This window comes from Mytilus edulis, chromosome 5, assembly GCF_963676685.1.
Source record: "Mytilus edulis chromosome 5, xbMytEdul2.2, whole genome shotgun sequence".
Taxonomy (NCBI): Eukaryota; Metazoa; Mollusca; class Bivalvia; order Mytilida; family Mytilidae; genus Mytilus; species Mytilus edulis.
The window spans coordinates 85992338-86013877 of NC_092348.1; the positions used below are offsets into that span (position 1 = coordinate 85992338).

The following is a 21540-nucleotide window of genomic DNA, read 5'->3' on the forward strand; positions in this document are numbered from 1 at the left end:
ATGGAAATGGGGAATGTGTCAAAGAGACAACAACCCGACCAAATAAAAAACAACAGCAGAGGGTCATACTTAATTCATACTTATTTTGGTGAATCATGTGCATGTGCGAGTAAAAGTTTTCCATAATCACTCTTGTTCTTGTATTGGTCCTCATATTAACTTTTATAGAGGGGGGGGGGGGGGGGGGAATTTTTCTCATTTCAGATTTCAAAAATAAAAAGAAAATTTCTTCAAACATTTTTTTGAGAGGATTAATATTCAACAGCATAGTGAATTGCTCAAAGGCAAAAAAAATATTTTAAGTTCATTAGACCACATTCATTTTGTGTCCGAAACCTATGCTGTGTCAACTATTTAATCACAATCCAAATTTAGAGCTGAATCCAGCTGGAATGTTGTGTCCATACTTGCCCCAACCGTTCAGTGTTCAACCTCTGCGGTCGTATAAAGCTGCGCCCTGCGGAGCATCTGGTTGGTCTTGCGTATGTTTTGTAAGCCAGCTCTTTTGTTTTTATGCTGTTGGTTTTGACGTTTCTTTTAATAAATCTCAGTGATGCATTTGCTCTGTTTGTGATGTCATTTATATGAGAATTCAATGTCAGATCGTTAGTGATGGAAACGCCAAGATATTTTGCTTTGTTGATTTAAAAATATGATCATGTAGTGTGTATTTCTAGATGATTGGTTTATGTTTTCTTGTTATGTGGATGATTTCACATTTGTCTGGGTTAAAGGACATAAGCCATTCTTGCTACCATTGTTTCAGTTTATGTAGGTCTGAGTGAAGGGTGTGACAGTCATCTAATGATGAAATTGTTAGATACACAATAGTGTCATTTGCAAAGAGGCGAACATTACTTTTGAGGTTGTCTGGCATGTCATTAATGTAAATAAGGAACAGACATGTTTAACACCACTTTCATAGTTCTTGGTTATACTGTTTTTTGTTCCAAGTCGGGGAAAAAATCTAACCACTGATTATCGACAGGAAAACTGGTAATAATAGTCAATTAATTAAATAGGATGAGGTATTAGCACATGCTGGATTAGAACTCACAAACTCACTTGACAGACATGTAGATGAACTACTTATAAAAACGAAGATATGGTGTGATTGCCAATGAGACAACTCTTCACAAGAGACCAAATGACAGACATTAGCAACTATAGGTCACCGTACAGCCTTCAACAATGAGCAAAGCCCATACCGCATTTTATTTGTACAAAAAATGAACGACAAACAAATATGTATCACAGCCCTCGACAATAGCGGGCCATGAAAATTATTCTTCGAACTTCAAAGAGAAAAAGAGTGTCAACCAACTTGTTTTTCGCTGTTCGCTGTCTCATTGACTTTCACCCACACCAGTCACCATTTTGTATATGCACTATAGATATTGTAGACATGAGAAATCTTCATAATCTGACATGTGACATGCCCTTTTTAAAATTGACAGTTTTATTGCTCATTTCCGCGTTCCACTTGGTTATACTTAACTTATAGAGCATCATTTAAAAGCAGAAAAAATTTGACTATTTTGGTCTGCCATTAAGTAAGACCGATAATTACATTCAAAACTCTAGTGCCTTTTTTGTGTCGCCTGTGACGAATTAAAGGCAATATATATAGCGATCCTTAAATTCGTAATCTTCGTCGCCAACATTTAGGTCAATATGTGGTTTAATTTTGTTTTTAAAGACAACTTTGTCAAACTTTTTCACGGAATTGTTAGAAGCATTATTATGACATAGGAATGATATAATGATGTAATTTAGTCCCAGTTCGTAGTCCAGTAATATATAACATCGGGGAAAATATCTGGTTATTTTATCGCTTCACTTCTCTATATTTTACCGATAAATATAGATATTGGGTTATAGTAGATAATGTATCCAAGGCGTTATTGTCTCTTGATTGACTGCTTGAAGCATATATAGCTTTAACCTAGAGCTAATCTCTACCCTATCCGTAGTGCAATGAAGCCAACATTTGTAAGACACTAGAATTGCTCATTCCAAGTAATGTATAAATTTTATAACTTTAGATACTAAAGTTACGTAAAAGATGAGTAAAACAATACTTGACCAAGAGAGATATTTAATCAGTCAGAATAACAATACTAGTGGCTGCAGATGAATTTCTGATGTACAAATGCAATAAACTACCAATATATTGTTTTAATTGTTCCATTTCGTTCATCCAAACAACAAAAAATAAAAAATAAACTATTTATTATTCATGGATTCGTTATTTTGTATCAGCATTTCGATCGTATTTTCGACCAGCCATCTTAACTATTTATCGATGGTCATATGAACCGATATAGAGACCGTCATATCGTTCAGTGTATGTTCAGTTCAGCCATTCCGTTTGATGTTTTATAGTGTGTCTTTCTATGTTGTGATGTTACACTATTGTTTCTGATAAGGGTGAAGGTTTGGTACAATTAAAACGTTTAAACCCGCTGCAATTATTTGAACCTGTCCTAATTCATGAATCTGATGTTCAGTAGTTGTCGTTTGTTGATATGGTTCATAAGTGTTTCTCGTTTCTCTTTTTTTTTTTAATATCCACCTACGACAGTAGAGGGGCATCATGTTCACAGGCTGTGCGTCAGTTCGTTCGTCCGTCTGTCCCGCTTCAGGTTTTTCAAGTTTTTGGTCAAGGTAATTTTTGATGAATTTGAAGTCCAATCAACTTGAAACTCAGTACACATGTTATCTATGATGTGATCTTTCTAATTATAATGCCAAATTAGAGTATAGATCCCAATTTCACGGTCAACATATAAAATGATAAAGCGAGTGGGGCATCCGTGGACTATGGACACATTCTGGCTTTTTATAGTTTGGAGCGTCGGTTTTCTCGTTTGAATGGTTTTATACTAGTAATTTTTAGGACCCTTTATAGCTTGCTGTTCGGTGTGAGCCAAGGCTCCGTGTTGAAGACAGTACCTTGACCTTCACTAGTAATGGATTACTTTTATAAATTGTGAATGTGGATGGTTGTCTCATTGACACTTATACCGCATCTTCCTATACACAGTAACTGATAAATAAATAAAAAAAGAATAATAAGACAAACATGTGCAATCGTATATTATATCGTCTGTTATAAAATATACATTTAAATATTTTTAAGGTTTTTGTGGTCTTTTTATGGTCATTCTCATTTCAATGTATGATTATATTTATAAGAAGATCTGGTTTGAGTGCCAACGAGACAACTCTCCAAATATTTGATATTAACGGCTCACTCTTTTTTTTACAGAACAAAATATCAAGAAAAATTTCTGCGTCTCTCGCTTTCTCTGTAATGCCATTCTTAAATCGATAAAAATCTGATGATAGTTTAACAGGCGGAAACCCAGTTGAAATAGAACAAAAGAATCGAAGCTCTTTGTTAGAGAAGGCAATAAATGCTAACTGTAAGGTTCACTATAGTAAAAAAAAAATTAAAAGTTAATAGAAACAAATAAAACGACAATTTTCTTCTCAATTACGAAGTGTTTTATTTTAAAAACACCATTTGCATAAGTTTTCAATTAATCTATTACATAGTAATGCAAAACAATTAGATATCAAGTCGACGACATGGGTATCTATCAAGTTGGATGTAGAAAATGCATAACCTCCGATTTTTGATTTTTTTTTACCACGGACGGAGAATTATAATTTCATTCGTTTAAACGGGCAGTGCATTAGAGTGAAATTAATTTCTCCTGGGTGTTTCATCATATGTAGCATAGAGGGCGTAATGTTTTCCCGCTTCAAAATTATTTTCGCGGTATTTTATTGCCTATGTTATCATTCAGCACGACATCGTCAATCTGAGCAGTCGAATTTTCTTGGTACGCTGCCTATCTTGAATTTGACAATGAACCCAGATTCTGCATTACTTGAGGAATCTCCTGCATGGTGTTTCACAACAGGACATTTTCAACACTAGTAAACAACAATTAAAGTTTCAACAGCAGCCCTTTCGAGAACCTCATCCCGGTTGTATATGCCGTTTTCCCGTTATATTGCAACATGTCCAGCATGAGCGGAAGTCAGTCTTAAAGTTTCAGGAAGGAGCCTGCTATGGTTGTGGATAACCAATATTTGAGGAATAGATGCCTATTCAACTCGAAAGCAGTCTATGGTCCAAATCAGGAATTATTTATATAAGATGAGTATTTAATATTTATATTAGTAGTCAATCGAGTGCACACTTTTCTCACACACGACTACATTGAATATGAACAAGGTCAGTCTAAAATTATCGTCAGAGATAGATTATAGAGATATATTGATTTTTGGTATAACATTGGTTGTCATGATTTCATTACCGACAATTTAAATACCGATACCATTTTACACGCTTATAAATACTCTTTTATTAAATTGTACTACACGGCTGTCCGTTTGTTTACAAAACATTATTCTGCTATTACATACAGTGATCTTGTTTTATAAACTATTGAAGATCTTTTTGTTTAGAGGACTTATTATTGAATGTACTGATGTAAACCATTGGTTTGCTTATTCACTTGCCACCACTTGCTACCTCTGTTCTAAGCAATGGTAATCAAAGTTTTAATTTTAGATATATATTGTAGGTCATGTCATTTACATCTATGGAAAACACCTTTGTGAAATTTGAAGATATCTTGGTAGATATGCAATCTAATTAAACATATTTTTATTGTTTTACGTTTAACATTCAGCTTATCGCCAGATAGGCATATATACGATCTGCATTCTGATCATCTTGGTTTTTACTGAACATATGACGAGGTATAATAGTTAAGACTACTAAATAAATCCTTGGATGGAAGTTCATATATATTTGTATTCTCGTTCTCCTTTTTGGGATGAAGTTTTTCTTAATATATATTTACTGAAGTTACGTGACCACTAATTAAATTGATGTGAATGATAAGTAATTTAAATTTTATGTATATAGATTTATGGATTTGTCACCGATTCTGATATTAACGTGTGTACAGAGTTTGCCACCTGAGTTAGACAAGACCTTATTGATCAAAGTGGTTGTATCCACATGGTCTCCCAGTTATACATTGACATATTTGGTTACTAAAGTATTTCATTGATACAGACAAAGTTATCATAAGCATAACCGGTTGAGAGACTCATAACTGTTTGATACCATAAAACAAGTTAAACTATCTTCAGAATATTGAGGTTAATTTAATGGGAGAACTGTAGCTTCCGTTGGTCAAATTATATCCATTTCGTATATATGTCATAGGAATGTGGCTATACTATGATTAAATCATTAGTTTTGATGTTATATCAGCCTATATGAATCTAATATTGGACTTTCAGTTCAGTGAGATTATTGCTCAAGGTATGTGTCATGAATACGATGTATACCATAGTTCTATTTGGAAGAACTTACGGCTGTTAAATATATATGGCTTCTTGGACGGATTTTATGAGAGATAAACGCATTGATGGTTTACGGATAACCAAAACTTTTTGTTATTGTTTATATAAGGGCAGTATGAAGCCTTATTTGCAGATATTGCGTATGTCATTTTTGTGACTTGTTAGAAGCACAATTAAGTCTTGTTCTTAGAGGTTGAATGGATACCTAGGGCATAGATAAAATTGCAGACTATATAAGTCGTATCATAAATACTGATGACTGCCGTTTTGCAGTACATAATTTTGAATATTTGGATTCCCTGTTTGGGTCCTCATGAAATTAATTGGTTTGTTAGTGATCATAACCATCGATTACCTGTATTTTACTACAGGTATTGGAATGTACATTCATGTTTATTGATGCGTTCACTATCTATTGGCAAGGTTTTTAAATGGGTGGTATGTTCCCACAGTTTGCCTATTATTGAAAGTCCTTATGTATACATGCAGCAGTGTAAGGCATACTTTACTATTATTTTACCATTTGAGGAGATCGGCGTATTATTAGCCGTTTTTATATATCAAAGGAGATAGAATAATTTATCAGAAGGTATAAATGGGTGGTATGCTCCCCCAGTTTGCCTATTATTGAAAGTCCTTATGTATACATGTACAAGGCATATAGAACTATTATTTTACCTTTGTGGAGATCGGCGTTTTACTGGCCGTTTTTATGTCCCAAAGAAGATAGATTAATTGATCAGAAGGTATAAATGGGTGGTATGTTCCCCCAGTTTGCCTATTATTGAAAGTCCTTATGTATACATGTACAAGGCATATAGAACTTTTATTTTACCTTTGTGGAGATCGGCGTTTTACTGGCCGTTTTTATGTCCCAAAGGAGATATATTTATTGATCAGGTGTTGGGTTTACATTACCTACTAACAAAGCTAATTTTTTATTTGGTAGAGGGAATAAATCGGCTTTTGGTATATGGATTTACCATTTACGGTGTTGGCTATTAGAATGGAGTTTAGGGTGACATTAAATTAACTAGTATTAACTTGGTGATAGTTTTCATGTATTGGGGTAATTTTTATTGCATATGCTTTATTGTAATTTTTCATTTTATTGGTGTATAATGTATTGTATTGATGAACTATTTGAAAACTTGGAAGGAATCACATATCAATTTAAATTTATGTTATTTCATATGTTTTTTCCAGGTGTTCAGAAACGATATTGCTTTGTCTAGTCCTGTATGTATCTGCATACTATAGTATAGAGGGGTGCACTCGATTACTGGTGTAGATTCTACAACAGATTCTCAATTAGTGAAATATGTTTTTGAGGATGTTGAAAAGAAATTAGGCCCACAAATCTGGAAGGAAGAGCCGATGAGTTATTACAGGATGCGTATAATAAGTTATTTTGTGTATATAATCGTTTTTACACAACGTACCATTGGTGCGTGTATATTGGGATATCTATGTTTTAAGTGTATCAGAATTGTTGAATCTGCGTTATTATGCAATTAATTGCAAGTCAATACACATTTCAATTTGTATCGGAAGAACGGATATTTACAGAGATGGAAAGTGGTTTATTATTGTGAAAAACGCACAAATTTGCGTCCAGTCCTAATTTGGAATTATATATGCATAGAGTAGCATTTAATCTGATTAAAATTTGTATTCATTCAGGAATTGTCACAAGTGAAAGAACTTTTTGTTTTTCGTTCAACAAATTAGCCTTTAAACTATACAAGGATGAGGGAATTTACTTTGATGCAATTTTCTCCATTTGTTACCGATATAAAAGCATACGGATTATATAGTTTACGATCTTGTGGTGCTATTACCGCTGCAAGGTTTGGTTTTTCAGATAGACTTTTTAAACGTCATGGACGTTGGAAGTCGGAAACTTCAAAGGATGGCTATGTGAAAGAAGATTTATCAAAACGTAGGATTGTTTCTCAGAATTTGGGAAATGAATATCTTTTTTGTTTTATTTACATTTGGACTTTATAATTTTGCATACATAGTACTAAATAGCTTCCCGTTCTTTGGGTTCAGCATCGGCGTTGTCGTGCGACTATCCACTTTACAAAGTCTTTGGTATTTATTATAGCCTTTTATGGCGTTTATATGCAGAGTGTGTACATATATATACTTGGATATTTGGTACAAGTATTGGTTATACTTGGATATTTGGTACAAGTATTGATGTTACTTGGATATTTTGTACAAGTATTGATTATACTTGTTTATTTGGTGCAAGTATTGGTTTTATGTCTACATTGATGGGTGGTTTATACCAGGAGAATTATAATTTCATTCGTTTAAACGGGCAGTGCATTAGAGTGAAATTAATTTCTCCTGGGTGTTTCATCATATGTAGCATAGAGGGCGTAATGTTTTCCCGCTTCAAAATTATTTTCGCGGTATTTTATTGCCTATGTTATCATTCAGCACGACATCGTCAATCTGAGCAGTCGAATTTTCTTGGTAAATTTTAATTCTGGTTAAAGTTTATTAAGCTTTTTATTTGGAGAGTTTTTTGTGTCGATACTGATGTTTGAGTTATATATTATATGTGTAGATATATATGTATGTATTGAGATTATTTATCATTAAATATAGAGCATCGGCGTTGTCGTGCGACTATCCACTTTACAAAGTCTTTGGTATTTATTATAGCCTTTTATGGCGTTTATATGCAGAGTGTGTACATATATATACTTGGATATTTGGTACAAGTATTGGTTATACTTGGATATTTGGTACAAGTATTGATGTTACTTGGATATTTTGTACAAGTATTGATTATACTTGTTTATTTGGTGCAAGTATTGGTTTTATGTCTACATTGATGGGTGGTTTATACCAGGAGAACATGCCCTTCCATTATGTGACTCAAGAAAACAATCCAAAAAATGGATAAAATTTTATCGAAAAAGAGAAAATCGAGTGCACCTTTTTATGTTAGGGCGTGTTTGAGGTGTTTATTTTGTCCTTAACACGTACAAAGCAAGAGTATTTGATATATCATCTCGCTTCAGATTCTATCACTTTTTAAAATATATCAAAACTACAAGTTGACTTAATAATATAAAAAAATCACAGTACGAAAAGATGAAATATATGGGTCAAGTAAAATACCTAGCTAATGAATCACAAAAACAGAGTAGGTGTGTTCGAATAGCTATTTTTTTTACTTAAAGTACTTGACGACAGTCTTTCACAGGCACTTGTCTCAGGAAAAAATAAATTCCTATATACCTTAGGTATCAATGTAATTTGGAATTTACAGGTTGGTTAGAACATTTTGTAGAAAATGAACATTAGCATATGACAGAAAAGCAAGTGAGTAATCTATGTTTTAAATTTTATAACAAAAACCTCTGTATTAAAGACTGTGGATTTTCTATAAAAATCATGTTTTATTTGCCACAAAGTACTCTTTTTCTAGTAAAAGCAATGAAACAGTAAATATTAAATGATTATGCTTTCCATCAAGTTTCCCCTTGGTATATGCACTAAATGGCCTATCTCTATTATTCATTATATTTCAGTGTAGTTTTGATAAAATTGAAGTTTGGAAATTTCGTACAAAAATGGCTACAGAAGGGGTCACAAGGCAGCAACCATTTGATTTTCGGGGGAGGGGGGTATGGATTTTTTTTCTGCGAAAGACAATCTATTTTTTTGGCGACAAGTCGAAAACAATTTTTTTTTTCAATTTTAGCATTACATATAGTGGCAGCTGAGGGTGAAACAAACAATTTTTTTTTCTCAAGGTCAAAAACAAATTATTTTTTTCTCCAAAAACTGGAAACAAACTTTTTTTTCCAAAATAATCCATAGATAGGATCGTAATCGGGTGCTATGTGGATAAATTTATCGGTTTTCAAGAGCAAAATTGGCAGCTTGTAATCCCTACAATGGCTTCCATTTCTAAGATTTTGAAAATGAACTGGCGTAACGGGGAGATAATTTTGACGAAGTAGAATCCTGACTGTTAAAACATGTAATTCTACCTGTTTTGATGATTTGTTTTGATGATTTGTTTTGCCTTCAAAGCATTGTCCACAAGGTCAGATATCATGCTTTCAATTTGGGGACAACATGTATCTTACATTTACGTAACATTAATAAATTAAGACCAAAATAAATGTGTTATTAACATTTATTTTGGTCTTAAAACACGGATATTATTTTTTAAAAGAATAATTTGTAAATTATTTTTTGAAACTTTACATCAAGATTGCATGCATGATTGATTGATTTTTCGTGATTTTAAACACCATTTGCAGCACTACTGGCTTCTAGGTGGCTGTGGGTTTTTTTTTTTTATTGTGATTGATTTTTTTTGTGATTTAATGCCATTTGCAGTACTACTGGTAACGCTGAAACCCGGTTGAAATAGAATAAAAGAATCGAAGCTCTTTGTTAGAGAAGGCGATAAATGCTTACTGTAATGTTTACTATGGTAACAAAAAATTTAAAAGTTAATAGAAACAAATAAAATGACAATTTTCTTCTCAATTCCGAAGTGTTTATTTTAAAAAACCATTTGCATAAGTTTTCAATTTATCTTTTACATAGTTAAGCAGAACAATTATGTATCAAGTCGACGACATTGTGTATCTATCAAGTTGGATGACAAAAATGCATAATCTACGATTAAAAAAAAAGATATATAACACATCGGACGGAGAACATATCAATCTATTAGTTCAGTAATTTTCGTGTCTGCCCTTCCAGTATGTGACTCAAGAATAAAATCCAAAAAAAGGTAACAATTGTATCGAAAAGAGAAAATCGAGTGCACCTTTTTATGTTAGGTCGTGTTTGAGGTGTTTATTTTGTCCTTAAAACGTAGAAAGCAAGAGTATTTGATATATCATCTCGCGTCAGATTCTATCATTTTTATATATCAAAGCTACAGGTTGACTTTATAACATAGAAAAATCACAGTTCTAAAAGATGATATATATGGGTCAAGTGAAATACCTATCTAATGAATCACAAAAACAGAGTAGGTGTGTTCGAATAGCTATTTTTTTTACTGAAAGTACTTGACGACCGTCTTTCAAGTTGGATGATGAAAATGCATATCTTTGAAAAAAAAATGTTTTTTTTGTGTGTGATAACTATGGTTTATAGTCTTCAACCGCTAAAAAATTATAGTCTGCCCTTCCACGAAATATTTAATTAGAATTTTTTTTAAATGTTTATGAATTTTTGAAAATTCCACCTGACAACGGATCAGACAATAGTTTTAAGTTGAATCATTGCAGACAATATCATTAACTGATGCTCATAAGGTAGTATATACATTTGTCTTTTAAAATACAACTGACATATAAGGATCGTAGTGGTGCTATGTGGATAAATTTATCGGTTTTTCAAGAGCAAAATTGACAGCGCGTCATTCCTACAATGGCTTCCATTTCTACGATTATGAAAATGAACTGGCGTAATGGGGAGATAATTTTGACGAAGTAGAATCCTGACTGTGTTTTTTGGTGGCGGTCAGTTTTTATTGGAGGTGGACGCCGGTCTTGTCAAATAGATTTGAAGCCGAATGCATCTGACAAATGCACAACCACAGTGTTGATATGCTAGTGGTACAGTAGTTGAACTACTTAGACCACTCGACCACCGAGGGCCTTTACATGAAGAAAATATTTTCTTGGATTCCAAAGTACAAATAAGAGTCATTCGGTCGTATCTTCATACTTATAAAAGTAAATATTTTATCACTTTTCATGCACGGATATAACTTGTGAACATTAATATTTATGATGGATGCATTACGCAGTTTGTGAAGGAGAATTTCGTTGCAATTGTAATATTCAATAAATTGGCACGCATGATTCTTTAATCGTATTGTTCGTGTTGCTAATGTTGAAAAACTGAGGAAACTCTAACGTATTCTAAAAGTCTTGACGTAAATAAAACCCTTCAAAAACAATTAATATCTTTATTAATTTCTCTTAAAAAGACTCTATGCAGTTCACTGCCTTTAAAATTGCGTTTTTATATGTAAAGTTATTGCCTTTTTATTTTTTCCAGTAACATTATGTTGTTGGAATTCAGGTGTATGACTCAAATTTAATACTGATATTGTGTTAATCTCATGAACTTGTTAATCCCGCCAAATATTTTCGAGTGTCCATAGAGAGGAATATATTTTTTTTCTCAATGGTTATATATATATTTCGTGTACTTTCACAGTACATGCACAAACAGTCTTGACTTGATTATTGTCTATACAAAGTTTCATATAGTTTTCAACGACTTGTAAGGACTCGACTGGATCATAATTTGTGGTTAAATATCAATTATGTGTAATAATTAACTATTCAAATGAATGAAAATAACTTCCTGTAAGTTCGATACCGGTTTTATAATTGATAGATGTTTAATTTATGAAACAATAAATCCGTGTGTTTCTCTAGGAAATATCTCGTTTGCATATTTCACAAAAGGTGTAAATCGTTCATAACAGCATAATTTACGACCAATCAAAATTGACACTGTGAAAAAAAATTAATTTGGAAAAGCTCATTTTTCTTTTTTCAAATTGAAGGATACTGAAAGAGCAGGTATGTATTTCTTCATTAAATAGTTAGTTTTACTTAAATATTATAAAGTATTTAACCAAGAACGGCGAGTTTAATGAATGCAATTATGATATTATGTAAAGTAGAGACTTCATAATTTGATTAACTTGTGTCTGATCTTCTTTGTCTATTTGAGTATTTTTATTTTCATTTTTTTTCTTAAAACCGGGCATGACTTGATACCGGGATAGTGGGTTCCCCTAAAACGTGCGATTGATTCTATTTGGTTTTATTAACTGATGGTTGTCTTCGACAACTTTACTTTATACGGAATATATAACACAATTATGTGAGAAAGATAGAAAGAAATCTTGACGTCAGAACTTGGGGCAAAAACTATTTTAAGAGATAACCTTCGTTAAATATTTTCACAAAGGGAAATTGTGATTACTGTTTTTATAGCAAAATAGATACAATATTAACAGTATAGATTCAAATACCTCACTACTGTATTTCAACTTCTTTGAATTTGAAAAAAAATGTGTAAACTATAGTATGACTTTTTTGTGATAAAAAAAGGAAAGTGACATTTCTTTTAAACCATATACATTTGTACGTAGCATTTTTTCCGTTATCTTTTTGAATAATTGGAATTGGGAACAATTTCAGGGATTAATTTCCGCGATGTTGAAGCAAAACATTTTAGCAAACAATTATTTTGCTTTCGAAGTATATATTGTGCAACTGTACATTATAAATATATATATATATATACTAAGTTCTTAATATAACACTCGCAATCAAATAACTGCCAACGAACTCAACAATAATCAGGTCAATAGGTTCTTCTCTATTTTTTTCTGTCAAATATCATACATTTGGTAAACAAAAAAGTGTTGAAAAACGATGTTCGTATGAATATTGATTTGCGGTTTACATGAAATTTATATTGTTAACTATTAAAGAATACCACGACATGTCAATTACATTAAATATTGCAGAATACAAGTATATTAAGTCATCACCATTATGATCATATATAGTAAACGTACTTAAATAAAACCGGAAGTTTCCTAGAAATACAGTAAGCTATAAATATAAAAGAAAGACTCATAGATGAGAGCACACGATGCAACCTAAAGTGCATGAGATCACACGATGCAACTTTAAGTGCATGAGAGCAACACGACCACCCCTTAATATTTTAATCCCCCAAAAAGTGAAGGGTTAACTCAAGTACTCCGCGGGGAGAGTAAGCAGAAACTGATTCATTAGTTAGACGTTATCGGTTATAAAACACCCTTTGTTTAGAATCTCCATGCACTGTAGACAGCAAAATCTACAAAAGAAATAGTTTAGATTGCTCATTTTATCACGAAAAACTTTCAAACCATAAGAACTTCGATCTTATCAAAATGTAGATATATTGGTTAGTATATTTAAATAAGATTGATAGAAGTTATAAAAACGTACAAACAATGTTTAGATTTATTTGCCTGTGCAAGCAAGAGACCACAAGCTCCACTTACAAAAATGATATAAATCACACAGCATTATGCCATAATTTTTAAGTTTGAAATTAGATGTAGGAAATTACCGTTTGTTTCATAACCAAATTAAAACTTGCTTTCTTTGACTGAAAAAAAAACCCACCTAAAAATATTATGTAATTATATATAAAAAGAGAGATTATTATTTAAAAATTTATTGTGAAAGGATACACATTTTCTAATATTAAGTAAAGCTAGATTTACATATTTTATGGATCTACACTCCCTTTTTTATTAACAAAATTGATATTATAAAAATAATTAAATTTTAAAAATTTCCCACTGACCGCTACTTTCTTTTCATAGTTTTATTGCATATAGTTTTAAAAGTAATTTTTGAAAATTTTATAAATCCTTGTTATTTTATCGTAGCTTTTCAAGGGGAAAGCTGTTAAATGTATGACAAAATCTATATGGAACTATTTCCCGCCCTTTTTAAATTGATTATTTCCCAGACCTATTTGTTTTTCCTAATTTTTATGTTCACTTATTTATATTATATCCTTTTAAAAATCTTGTTATTTTGAAACAGAGGAGCAAAGTTTTTTAGTAAATTTATGAAAATCTAGAATAATACTGATGTATAAGTTTATGGTATCAATATCAGTTTATAATGTATTGGTTGGTATACATAGAATTGGCTTATGACTTGTTATATGCATCTTTATTTCATTTATATGTGTTTAATATTATATAATTGTCTGTATTTGGATCACGCCTCTATCGTGCTCTTTCCAATAAAATATTGAATTGAATTGAACATGCTTATATTATCCATTGAAACAATTATGATTGGCAAATCCAATGTATATATGAAACAGAAATCTGAACGAGGAGATTAAATTTAGTTGGTGGAAATGATGAAAAAAAAGGAAAATCAATTTCTATAAAAACTTTACTCAGACAATATAAATATTTTTAATTTTCCATCAATCAATCATACCTATCTTCTTATTTTGATGTGTATCACGGTTCTTAACATTAACTCTTCTTAGGTCTTTATAAACGTGCATCCAATTTCAATATATAAATATTAAAAATGATTGTCCCCAGTCAGGAGCCTGTAATTTAGTGGCTGTCGCTTGTGGCTGTAAATCATATTTGTTTTTCGTTCCTTAATTTGTACATGAATCCAGCCATTAGTTTTCTCGTTTGAATTGTTTTATGCATTTGTCATTTCTGGACCTTTTGAAGCTGATTATGCAGTATTGGTTTTGCTCATAATTGAAGGCCGTTCGGTGAACTATATAGCTGTTAATTTCTATGTCATTTCGGTCTCTTGTGGCGAGTTGTCTCAAAGGCAATCAAACCACATCCTCATATTTTTATTATTACCTTGTACTGTGTTTTTTTTTACTAGGAATATTTTTGATTTTTATAGATTTGTAATCTTCCAAATTACTACAATATAACTTTGTAACGATAAAAAGGCAGTAAAAACTATATTGAATTTGATTCACACGAATTCCTGGTCTAAATCAGATGTAAAATGATGTCAAAATATAGAGTATATTTGTATCTGAATGATGACTTAATAAACGTATAATAAAAAGTTACATTAAAATACTTATATATGAATTAAGTGACTGGTAAAAATGTAAGACTGTCAAATTTGATTAATTTTATCAAGGTGTTAATTTGTTCTTTATTGTTTTAATGAATATTAATCTATTAGAATAGATTTGTCTTCTTTTATACATGAATGGAAGTGAGGCATACTTTCTTTATATTTTGTATTCCATTTATACATGAATGGAAATGAGGCATACTTTCTTTATATATATAGATTAGACCGTTGTTTTTCCCGTTTGAATGGTTTTACACTGTTAATTTTTGGGGCCCTTTGTAGCTTGCTGTTCGGTGTTCGCCTATACTCTGTGTTGAAGGCCGTACCTTGACCTATACTGGTTTACTTTTATAAATTGTTACTTGGATGGAGAGTTGTCTCATTGGCACTCATATCACATCTTTCTGTATCTATATATTTTGTATTCCATTTATACATGAATGGAAGTAAAAAATATTATCTTTATATATAAAAAAGAAGATGTGGTATGATTGCAAATGAGAAAACTCTCCACAAGAGACCAAATGACACAGAAATTAACAAAATACTATAGGACACCGTACACTCAGCTTTTTGTATTTCATTTATACGTGAATGCAAGTGATCGAGGCATATTTTTTAGGTTTTGTAAATAGAATGCGAACGAAACTGTATCGTATGCATTTTACTAGTGAATTGGGCTTAGAATTATCTACTTTTTTTTTTTTTTACCTCGGAGCTTTCAATTGGTAAGTTTGAGGAATGATGCACGGTTGCCCTAAAATTACTTTCACATCTTTGTCCCTATAATGTTCATGGAAAGTTGTCTCATTGGCAATTATACTTTATATAATCATCTCTTTATTTTTATAAAATCTGTCCTGCCTGCTGATGAGTTCTTATGTAAATGGTCATTCACTCATCCATACCAGTAATGTAAGTAAGTATATATATATATTTTAATCCTGTTGTCCGTCAATCCTGTTTATATCCTTAACATTTTTTAATCAGTTTGTATAGGAGTTATGAGCAGCTGTATTGCCAATTTGGAATCTACCAGATCTGGTGTATTGTCGTTACTTAAAACCATAATATATCTTCATAGACACAATTTCCAAATTTAAACAAAATCTTTTAGTGATGATACTGGGAAGATTCTGATTTTTTTTCAGTATTATGTGGACAAACCTAGTAAGAAATGACCACTTCAAAGGAACATTGATAAAACCATACACATGTATTACATGCATGCAGGTTCTCGGACACCATCTCGCATACCAAATTCACCTCAATTAGAAATGCACATAATGCTGTCCTCTTCTAGTTTTGAGTTTTTGCTGCCGGCAACCCAAACTAAATTTTGGAACTTATTTTATCGGAATCATTTGCAATTTCTCAAGCGTTGGGGCACACTCAGCTAGCTGTGTTCCCTTAAGGGATCATGATAATGTATTCACATAAAAGTTATTTTAAAGTTAAAATATTGAAAGGATATCCCCCCAATGTAATGTTGCACATGCACAAAATTTATTTACAGGAATATACATATTATATGTACACGAAACACTCATAGTACGATATTGGCCAATATGTACAAAATGTAGATTTGATAATAAAAGCAATGTCTAGCTAAATAAAATCTATGAATGGTCGGCACTGATTTAAAGTAGTGTCTCCTCCATGAGTCTGGAACATTAAAACTCAATATTAAATAAAAGACACTGCTATTTTTAGTGTGTGGTACAGGTTGGTTGTCACTGTTCAAGTACCTTTTGGGGAAAACAAGAGGACCCTTTTTTGTCATAAAACCGCCAAACATCCAAACATACTATCCACACTGATCTGTATCCACCCTTGTTTATATTAAATATATCTCATAGTTTTTTGTCCCTTTTATATTGTGTTGGCAATATTGACAGAATTGTGTTTTTATTTAAGGATTGATGATTATTATTGATCTAAACACCTTCTTTATTGATACCTGTATAATATATCTATATAGATGTTACAGGTTAACATATACACCTGGTAAAATATTCATGAGCAATTTTAAATATTTGACAGGAGTCATCAATGATGACGATTTTTACAGACGGTGGTGTCATCATTTTAGAAATCTCCAAAATCGTCAAAGAATGTCATACTTTACGATGTGTCTGTGTCTCAACTCACCGTAGGAACATAGTCTTAGATCTATAGATATTTATATACCAGAATGGTTTTCTCATCTGTATATATATAACAATTGCGTTTTTTCAAATGTGACATTTAAACTTACTTGGTATTATTTTATGAATATTTCAAGCCCGAGGCGTAGCCGAGAATCTGATACTTAAGTTCGTGGTTCGTAATTTGCTTCCTTTGAAGTTTCTTGATGTTGTTACGTGTCTTTGTAAACGACAATTATCAGTATTCAATTTCATTTTCAGATGGAGGCTCCAACATACGTCACACTTGCCTTGTTAACACTTGGATATGCTGTAACAGTTGTAGTCAGCTTGATAGAACCAGTGTCTCTACCATACGACCTTGACCGTTGTATAACACAGCATATATTAAAGTCGAATACCTCTCATACACCTCCTCATTTTGCTGAGGCCTTCTGCGTGAAGAAATTCATACTACATAACCCTAATTTGAGGGTGAAAGTGAACTTTACAACAGACGAGACTGATTATATACAATCGTTGTTCAAACAAGTAGAAGCAGACGCCGGTGTAGATACAGATAAAGGTAGATTTAGACGACAAACGGGAGGATGGAGAAGACACAGGAGGGAAATTAGATCAGCCCCTTATATAGAGTGGCAACAGTATGTTCGTGCAGTGACAAGATTGAAGAGGGTCCAGGTAATAAAAACCTCTTTAAAAAACTTTTATGCTGAACCTTTTTAAATTGAACAGAAACAGTAAAATATCTCCCTTGCAAATAATTATATATTATACCTCGCTTTATTTTTTGAAAATGTGACTTAAAATCATTAGAAGAAAAAAAGAAAAAGGTAACACATCGACAAAAAAAAAACTTTCCAACAGCCATCTTGCAAAAAAATAAACCAACTATGCAAACATACCAGATTAGACGTCAATTAGACGTTAAAATATCATTTTTTTGTCTTTGTCACAATTACATAATCATATACATTGCAGAGTGGAACAAATGGAAGAAGCCGTTATGATACCTTGGCAGCAATACACACTGCAGCAGTTGACGAAGTACATTTTGGTCCATCATTTTGTCCATGGCATAGACTTTATTTAATACTGTAAGTAAAACTGATTTATTTTTATTTTTATTTCGAGGCGATAACGTTCATTTTTTATAACACGCCGCCAGTAAACTTATTTTGAGACCATCAAATGACCGAATACAATACAGATATCTTAGCACTGTAACACATACTTCGACTCTCCTTCAAAAGCAAAGTTATCTAAAGACAAACTCTATATGAATGTCTCCCCAAACAAATGCGAGTAGACTCAGGTGTTCAAGATTGACACCAGTTTCTGTTTCTCTATTGAAATTAGTTTTGCTAACCAGTAAAATATAACTTTTTGAGCTATCCTTTTCTTCCTTTTAGAGTTGAGACAGCTCTAAGAGTTCCAATACCTTACTGGGACCCAACCATTGATGGTGCCATGGACGACCCAACACAGTCCGTTGTTTGGACCAATAAATATTTTGGAAACGGCAATGGTCCGGTAGTGGTTGGTCCATTTCGACATTATTATACACCTACAGGACCACTTTCTCGTGATATTGGGTCTGATGGACTTTTGTTCTCAAAAGAAAATATACAGCGGTTGTTTAGATTTCGTTTTAATAGAGATATTTTTGAACCAGCTTCACTGGGTGATCAGATGTCTACATTAGAAGGGCAACATAACATGGTACATTTCTGGATTGGTGGACATATGAATGAATTTGAATACGCTGCATATGATCCAGTGTTCTGGAATTACCATGCATACGTTGATTATGTATGGGAAAATTTCCGTAGATTGCAAGTCAGGAGAGGTGTGAATCCTGAGATGGATATAGTAAGGTCTTGGCAACAAGATCCGGACAGTTTTGCAGTTGGATTGCAAGGTTTAAGGATTCGGGAAGGTTATTCCGGACGAATTGCAGGAATGGTGACCTATGAGTCAATGCCAAAATGTCCAGAGTGTGGGAATAGTGCTGACATGTTTTGCCGCCGAGACGTGTGTGTGGCAACGAGTGGGTCTTATAGGCGAAATCGAATCTCTTTTCCTCGTCGTGTGTTCAACCGTGGAAGTTTTAGAAACTTATTCAGGCGGTTAAGAGGGAAACGAAGTTTAATAAGTCAATTCAATGGTGTTAAGGACACCAGCATTGAATTAACAGATTTGGCTTTTGTGCCTGTGAAGGTGATCAGAAATCGAAAAGAAGACATAACTAACTATACCTCTCTCAACACAACTATTGAAACAACTCAGGTTGTAAGTCAAGAATGTATAAGACACCCAGAGACTCTGCACAATAATATCATTTACGCAGAGTCTGACGGACTAAACTATAAAGGAAAGTACAAAGACTTTGCTTACGTGAATCAGTCAGCTATAATTTATATAGGGGCTCAGAAACCGACAAATGATACGTCGAAGGTCTTTATAACTGCTTATGACAGATGTGGTAGAATATGTGTTCCAAATTGTTTGGTCAAAGACAGCCAACCACCAATTTATAAAATTTGTACAGGGGCAATTCGAATAACGTCACAAAATCCAGTTATGTACGTATCCTTTCCGTATGACTCTGAACTCCAACAACAAGCAAATACGGCAATACCACCAATAGAATTTCATTGTACATTCTGAAGAATCATTACGAATTGGTAAAACATTTAACATATTGCAGAAAATAATTATTTGGATAAAGGTTTATTGTAGTTTTAAAAGAGAAAAATACTGCTGTTATAAGAAGAAGAAAAAATTCGTTACTTTCCAAATATGGGTCGACTAATACACGATAATTAAATAGGACAACGCCAATATAAATAAACACATTATAAAAAAGCAAATAATACTAAATTTAAAGAAGTGACATGGCTTTTTTTAAATTTCCAAAAAATATGCTAGATATAAGGATAATGATAATAAAACAAACAAGTTGGGTAGATATATCAGTATTTTTCAATATTTGTTTAAAAAACAAATACAAATAAAAACTATAAATCAGAATAGTATAATTGCAATCCGTCCCGTAAGATAGTATTAAGTTTTTGCATGCTTAGAAATAAATGTGTGAATGTAGATTTCCCATTCGTGTCAAAAACGTATACATTAGTCCTTTGTAACATATGGTTATTTTTCTCCTTGTTTGACACAATTTGGTGTATGGGTTTCAGACAAGAGAGAGCGAAAAGAGCCAACTACGTGTATCTGATAAAATGTATAATTAATAAAAATAAATATATGTCATTGTTTGAATGCATACATATACAAATTCTTTTCTTATGAATAATTTTTCATGAGTATGCTGTTTGAGTTATACCCCCTGTTTCCAAAAAATTACGTCGTTGAAATATGTTATAGATGAAATATGAATGCTGCATGAATATTCATGAAAGGAAAATCTCAATAAATACATGGTAGTAACAGAACAATGTTTATGTTATTTCTTTTCCAACCAGTTATTGTAGTGTGTTTGTTACTACTCGAAAATAAGACGAGTGTCTTTTGTGATTTTTTTTTTTTTACAATACAGTCATTTCGGAAATACATAAAAATATACACTTAAAAGGGTAGCTTCTGCAAGTCTTGAACATTATAAAGAAGTAGACGCATCAGTATGCATTGTATATCACATATACAGCGCATGTGCCTTTAAAATAGTTTTATTTATAACCTTAGCCGTATTTGGCACAACTTTTTGGAAATTTGGGTCCTCAATTTTCTTCAACTTTGTTTTTGTTTTGGCTTTCGAACTTTTTTGATCTGAGCGTCACTGACGAGTCTTACGTAGACGAAACCCGCGTCTTAAATTATAAGCCTGGTACCTTTTGATAGCTATTATCTGTGTGTTTCTCTGTCCTGTATGTTCTCCCATTTATTTGTATTGAAGTGCTGTCATGTAAATGTTATATTTAACATTGCCATAAAAGTATGATGTTTGGCTAGCCACAAAACCAGGTTCAACCACCATTATTTCTTAAAATATCCCGTTCCAAGTCAGGAAAATGGCCATTGTTATATTATATTAGTTAGAGTTAGTTTTTAAATGTGTTGCATTTTAGTGTTGTGTTTCTGTTGTGTCGTTGTTCTCCTCTTATATTTGATGTGTTTCCCTCAGTTTTAGTTTGTAACCCGAATTAGTTTTTTTCTCAATGAATTTATGAATTTGGAACAACGATATACTACTGTTGCCTTTATTTATTCCCAGCATTGTCATTGGATAGAGAGTATTAATTATTTCTAAATAACAATCATGAGCTGTTAAAGATGACACGACAGCTTACATCTGGGAAGTTTTCGATAGA

At 32.4% G+C, this 21540-nt stretch overlaps 2 protein-coding genes across 4 annotated transcripts in view; one reads left to right on the forward strand and one right to left on the reverse strand.

The window, feature by feature from the left end:
* Window positions 1-21540, reverse strand: part of LOC139525537 (uncharacterized) — a 228890-nt gene that overhangs the window by 138354 nt on the left and 68996 nt on the right. The gene's annotated exons all lie outside the window — the stretch shown is intronic.
* LOC139524682 (tyrosinase-like protein 1) lies at window positions 8678-20661 on the forward strand. 3 transcript variants are annotated; one of them, XM_071319680.1, is made up of 4 exons: window positions 8678-8739; window positions 17471-17890; window positions 18191-18306; window positions 18622-20661. In XM_071319680.1, exons 1-4 carry the CDS (start codon window positions 8725-8727, stop codon window positions 19877-19879), a joined length of 1809 nt encoding a protein of 602 aa, XP_071175781.1. In that variant the 5' UTR covers window positions 8678-8724; the 3' UTR covers window positions 19880-20661. The 3 variants fall into 3 exon arrangements, with proteins under 3 accessions (XP_071175781.1, XP_071175782.1, XP_071175783.1); XM_071319681.1 differs by lacking the exon at window positions 8678-8739 and adding an exon at window positions 11639-11987; XM_071319682.1 differs by lacking the exon at window positions 8678-8739 and adding an exon at window positions 15915-15981.